Raw genomic sequence first — 6284 nt, 5'->3', positions numbered from 1 at the left:
TGGTACTCTTACTCTTAATTCCCAAGCTCAAAAATTGTTACACAGCATATATTGGTAAACAAACGATAATGAACACAAAAATATTTTCACATATTATTGTTCTTTCATTGAAAAATGTTGGAGAGAAAATAAAAAGTCTTAATACTTGTACTACAAGAGCCATCAATTAGAGTAATAAACTAATGCACTTTGATAATTACTATAATCTTATGGCAATTTGCTACAACACATATTAATCATTTAAATCAAGTATCTCAAATTATTATAAAGGAGCATCAAATAGGAATATGTGTTATAGTATATGTTGTTAGCTAGAATGCCATCTCTCATGAGCAACAAGAAGATTGCGTTAGAGGTGTACAATCAACCATGGATACTGATTTGTAGTTTATATCAGAGCTTCTAAGAATCTCTGTCACCTGCTGCTTAAATAAGTTAAGAAAAAAGAATAAAGTTATAAAAGAAATTTCATAATAATGTAAAAGTACCATCTTAAACTGAGAAACAATTCCAATTAAAGAACCCCAATTTAATGTGTTACATGAAATGTAGATGCTAACAGTGATATTGAAGGGCCCATCCAGCAAAAGAATAAACAATGAAACAGGAGATGTGTAGTGAAATTATAAATGGAGAATAAAACTCTACCTCTCCAGAGTCGTTCAGAGAATTGCAACCCATCTACATACAAAAAAGATGAAGAGAAAGAGGTTATAATGGGAAAATAAAAATTCTAACAACACTTAACTATAGAGAATTGACTCTAGGGATAAATAAGAAATATGATTAAGAGTTAAGAGGTATATTAGATATAATAAAGAGTGTAAGGGTAAATAGGAAATCAAAGAAGTTTTGAAGGGTATATGGAATATTACACATAGGCATTTGCTAAACCCGGAACGGGTAGAACCCGTTTTGCCCGGCCCGTACCCGTTACCCGTGGTACCCGTACCCGTTGCCCGGGTACAAACGGGTAGACGGGTAGACGGGTATGGGTAATAAACGGACCGGATAACATGATTTAAAAAATAACCCGTTGTACCCGTACCGGTCTACCCGCCAACCCGTACCCGCCTACCCGTACCCATCTACCCGCATACCCGTACCCGACCCGTTTCACTTCAAAAAAATTTGAATTTTTTTGAAAAAAACAGAAAAAAAGGGGAAAAAACAGAAAAAAAAAAAAAAAAAAAAAAAAAAAAAACGGGCGGACCGGACCCGTACCCAGATACCCGGACCCGTACCCGCGGTACCCGTACCCGTCAACCCGCAACGGGTACGGGTAATAAACGGACTGGATATAGGTTTTGGCCCAATTACCCGTCTACCCGTTACGGGTTTTACCCGTACCCGACCTACTCCTTTACCCGTCCTACCCGTTACCCGTAACGGGTAACCCGGAACGGGTCACGGGTAACCCGTTAGCAATTGACTAATTACACATGCCTCTTAATAATCAGGCCCACTTGGATTCATTCTTCTTTTGTCATTTACATCCCTTACCATGAGTTTGCAGACTTGTATTTTACGAACTCCTCCCCCGCACTGATATATGCCAGATCACCACTTTTACAGACTTAAACATTGCTTATTTCACCATTTAATTTCTAAATTGATCGAGGATGGAAAATTGGCACGAGTTTGGGGTTTCAGCAAAGTCAGAATCATCAGAGTACACAAGCATGATTATACTATTGTTTTAACTTATATTTTGAGTTATATAGTTTATCCAATGATTAAAAATTGGAAGATGGAAACTTCCGGAGCACAACTGCGACACATGGAACGAGCTGGTTTTTTTTTTTTTTTTTTTTTTTTTTTAACTCCCCTAGGACTCAGGAAGGGGAGGAAAAGAAAAGTCATGTGGTGACCAGTCCTGTTTACTCGCTCCAGAAGTGGAAATTTTAAGGGAAAGCAAAGGGGAACCTGAGGAAAAGAGGGTGAACTGTCTTAAAAAAATTTCTGACTTCGTCCACCCAAATTTCATTTTTTTTTTTTTTATTATTAAGTATTGCAAGTCTAGGGACCTAGTTCAAAAGGTCATATTAGAGATGACTATTATTTTGAAAGAGTATAAATCAAGAGATCCTCGGCCCCCAAAGCACGAGCATGCACCAGTGATCAGCTGCACCACAGTAGATCGTGCATCATTGAGATTTGTGCCAAACCACCCAGCCCATTTCAAACAGGAGGGCAGCTCACACAGCACTTGCCGCACGATCAAAGATAAGGGATCTAGGTTCATCACAGGTACTTGTATGTCAGCAGGATCATTCAACTTAATTCTCAGAAAAGATATCCAACCTATTATGCTAAGAATTTATAATGGATTAGACAGACTAACTGCTCCAAAAATGAAATAAATTGACGGAAACAGTTTATCTTTGTTAATATAATTATTAAAAGCTTAATAGGCTTTCATTCCCATAAAGCAATGCGCTATTTTCTTTTGCGGGAGTAGCCTGAAACTGCTTAATAGCTTCCCTCTTCTGTTGACGGCCTCCTTAAGAAATACCTCAAGCTATTGGCTAACACCTACAAAAGGAAACAAAATGCATTTGAGTAAAATAAACATATATTCTGCCACATTATATAGTTGTCAGAAAAAAATTAGCATAACATTATGTAAAAGCTTACTTGTTGCAATGCCTTGATCAGGGGTTTGCCTCGGTAGCTGACATGGAATTTCGCTTTTGCCAATAGCCCCTATTTAAATCATCACCAATATTAAAAATCATTCCTAAAACAAATGAAGTTCATTTTATGTTCTTTTCAAAAGTACACATACAATTTTTAATAATATGTTTGCACATAACCCTGTTGACACAATATTTATCAAACATAGCAGACAGATAAATGAAAATAAAATTCAAGAAATAACTCCCCATCTATAGTTGACCTTGCTGCCCCAGAATATCATAAGACCGTCCTATGCCCAAATTGAACTAGGAGGAAACCAAGCCAAGCTAATTAAAAATTCTAGTAGTGGTAGTATAATTATATTCTGCTTTACTGGTCAAATAGCTACATGCAAATATGAGAAATGTTTGATGCTACAAATATTATAATGCTCAACGCAATTACTAATTTCCATCTTAGAATATTACTTAATACCTCAGTGTCAAACTCTCCTGACTGAACCTCGACGTTAATGTCTGTAATTATCTTAACTAGGTCCACCAGCAGCCCTGGCCTATCAGCTGTCTCCACCACTAATAAGCTACAAGCCAGAAACAATTTTAATGTTAGTAAGTTTCAGTAATTTAAAATTTTATCGGGAATTACATGCAAAATGCACACACCTTCTGTCAGGACCATCATCATACACATTGACATGTGTCGCAATATCAACATCAACCTATGTTTAAATATAAAACAAAGTTTAAGACAAAAAATTGCAATATGTGTTTCCCGATCTGTAGCAAAAGAGAATGGGATAGTTCATTCCTCCCCATGGTCCATCCTTAATAGTGGGTATATGACTGTAAATTATGCTTTGAGATATTTGCAGGTGCACAAGTGAAAAAAATTCTTACCTCTTCAGGAGGTGGCTCAATCCCGAAAGTGGCACCCATGGCTAATTGGCTACTTGACTCCTGTTTCAAATTCAAAATAATCACCAATCTTTCAGGACCTTTTTCAAAATAATATGACAATTACATGAAGACGAGAAAACTAAAGAAGACAGTAGAATGTGTACCGGATGATATTCGATCATGTTATTAATAATTGTTAAACGGATTGCCTCTAGCAATTCAGGGTCATCGATCTTACGCCCAGTAGACCTGTATTGTTTATTATAATTTATTTTCTTATCAATTTGGGAGGTTAGACTTCCCAAATTACCCCTCAAGCAAAATGAAATTGCATTTTACTTCTGCTGATAACAAAAAAATTAGAATATTTAGAGAAAGAAAGAGAACTTACGCTTTAGTGATATTAAATTTGTTGTGCTTTCCAGAAGAATCTAGATAGACATTGGCTTTCACAACATTCAGCCCTAAATTTTTAAGAGAATTCATCTGCACAAACACAAACACAAACACAAACACAAACACAAACACAAACACAAACACAAATAATTAATCAAACAAATAGATAGATAAGACAGAGAAATAGATAAAATTATGACGACAAAAAATTAAAACTTGGGTTTAACATATCTTCATAGTAATAAAAAAATCATATATAAATCTAATTAACAAGTAACCCTTCAAGAAAGTTTGGTCTCAAACTAAGAAAGGCAAAGAAATAGTAATGAAAAATGTTATTGAAACATACAGTATCAAGAAGAGCACCAAGGCGATCACCAAAGGTTATTTCGACTATCGTTGCATCAGTGTCTGAATCTTGGTCTATAATAACTTTAGGTACTGGTACTGCATTGGAGTCACCTCCCTACAAAATTAAAAAAATACTAAACAGTCGCATTGTCAAACTTTAATTGAATTCCTGGTAGTGGTACATACTGGTTCACATGTATCAAATGCTTGACTTCTTTGTTTTGAGGAAGATTCACTGACATAAAAGCTTTGCAAGAACTGAGGTTGTAAACCAGTATATGAAGTTATGGACAGGTGTCTTGCCAGTTTTAAAACTGGACTGCTGCAATAATGAAATATCATACCTCAATAGCAGTGGGATATGCGGCCCCCTGAACCTTCAAAGATATAGAAAGCTTTGATCTGCAGAGATTTTTAAATATGGCATTAATAAAAACAGAAAACAAAGACATCAATCACTATAGTATTTTTGTAAGAGAGTATCAGATTATTAGAATCAGCAATTAAGCAAATCCATCAAACATCCTCTAAACAGTATTAAATAGATCGGGGGACTAAAATAAATTTCTTTTTTCAACCAAAAAAGGATGTCAAACAGCGAATCTAAAACCACTTATTCGAGCTCAAAAATATCAGATTAAAAACCCAAACCTCAATTTCAACGGGAAAGAAAGCACGAAACCAGACCCTGCAACAGATCCAGACGGGAAGGGCGCTATAGATTGGTTACTCGGTGCCATCTTCAACCCCTTGCACGACAGAGAAGCCATGGAAACCGCCATTTTCTCTCTCCTTCAACTAAAACCAAGAGGAGAAAGAGTGGGAGAGAGGAGGTGCTAGATCCTTCCCTATCACTTCAATTTCTTAAAAAATTCACCTACAAAGGGGAGAGTTTTGGAGAGAAATCCATCTAATTTTATCTCCACGTTATCTAGCCATTGCGAAGAGTGGCACTGTGGCCTCTCTAGCTTCACCAGTCTCTTTCCTTTCTCTGTCCATTTAGTTGGATAAATGTTTTTAGAAATAGAAAATAATAGATTTGGATTTTCTGTGGTCGAGCTACTACAACATGGGACGACGACACAATGATATCCGTGAGACCGTGACCTACAGATATTTGCAATGCAATTTAATAATGCAAACATTGTATACTACTTGGAAGTATATCTATAATTTGTTTATCAACTGTATTATAATTTTTTAATAAGCTATATTTTTCGTTTAACTTGCAGGCAAAGATAAAAAATGAAAATCTTAAAAGATAACTATTGCCCCCACGTAAAACACTTTTTTTTTATTAATTAATTAATGGTCTATCAATGGAAAAACATTATTGAATTGTCAACGGTAAATATAATTTATGAATCAAAGATAATATGTTTATAATTATAAACCAGTCAACAAATAATATTTTGTTTGTGCTCTATTATATGTGTTATAATTTTACAGAGCCTAAGGACAAATTTTAAATAAGTTAATTTATACATGTCATACAATCCTTTCTCTAATATTAATTTGTTAAAATTTTGAAAGAGAGATTGAAATTAAAATAAAAGAAAGATGTAAATTAAAATAAAAGAAAGATATTTAATAAAAATGATTTAAAAATAGGAGTCTGATAATTGTACCCCAAAAAAAATCTCTGAGCGCATTACCCAATTAGTTTAATAGAAAAAACTTTCAATGTTATCTAACTTTCATTTTCAGTGCTGATATTCAAATATTTAAAGCTCTGTTTATAACATTTTATAATACTGCTCGCCAGCATTTAAACTTCTATATGCAAGCATTAAAATTATAAATCTGTATAGTGTTAACTCCAACTACTTTTGTTTTCAAGCCAAAAACGGAAAGATTTATTTCACCCACTTTTTTTTTATTTTTTCTCTGATCATTCTCATCCATATTATCAATGATTTGTGATGAATTTTGCGAATCTAAAAAATATGAACGTTTTATATCCGATTTTCTCTTTCAAATGAGATCCATGAAGAATAACTT

General features: G+C 34.6%; 1 protein-coding gene across 1 annotated transcript; it reads right to left on the bottom strand.

Moving 5' to 3' along the window:
* Positions 1–2283: 2283 nt before the first annotated feature.
* LOC144565849 (ACT domain-containing protein DS12, chloroplastic-like) lies at positions 2284–5276 on the bottom strand. Its single transcript, XM_078315696.1, has 10 exons — positions 4935–5276; positions 4628–4685; positions 4282–4398; positions 3928–4022; positions 3701–3785; positions 3537–3596; positions 3303–3358; positions 3115–3220; positions 2638–2706; positions 2284–2535 (listed from the first exon to the last, which is right to left on the bottom strand). Exons 1-10 carry the CDS (start codon positions 5063–5065, stop codon positions 2473–2475), a joined length of 840 nt encoding a protein of 279 aa, XP_078171822.1. The 5' UTR covers positions 5066–5276; the 3' UTR covers positions 2284–2472.
* Between the last annotated feature and the right edge of the window lie 1008 nt (positions 5277–6284).

The sequence above is a fragment of the Carex rostrata genome, chromosome 14 (genome assembly GCF_964058835.1).
Source record: "Carex rostrata chromosome 14, lpCarRost1.2, whole genome shotgun sequence".
Taxonomy (NCBI): Eukaryota; Viridiplantae; Streptophyta; class Magnoliopsida; order Poales; family Cyperaceae; genus Carex; species Carex rostrata.
Note: the sequence above shows the minus strand (reverse complement) of the source record. Positions and strands in the feature narration are given on the sequence as shown.

Bases quoted from the DNA above. Each gene is read 5' to 3' on its own strand.
- LOC144565849 (XM_078315696.1), bottom strand. From the start codon at position 5,065: ATGGCGGTTTCCATGGCTTCTCTGTCGTGCAAGGGGTTGAAGATGGCA. The intron at 3,597-3,700 runs GTACACATTCTA...AATTTGAAACAG, and splicing joins ACATGATCGAATATCATCCG to GAGTCAAGTAGCCAATTAGC. The intron at 2,536-2,637 runs GTAAGCTTTTAC...TTCCTTTTGTAG, and splicing joins TGATCAAGGCATTGCAACAA to GTGTTAGCCAATAGCTTGAG.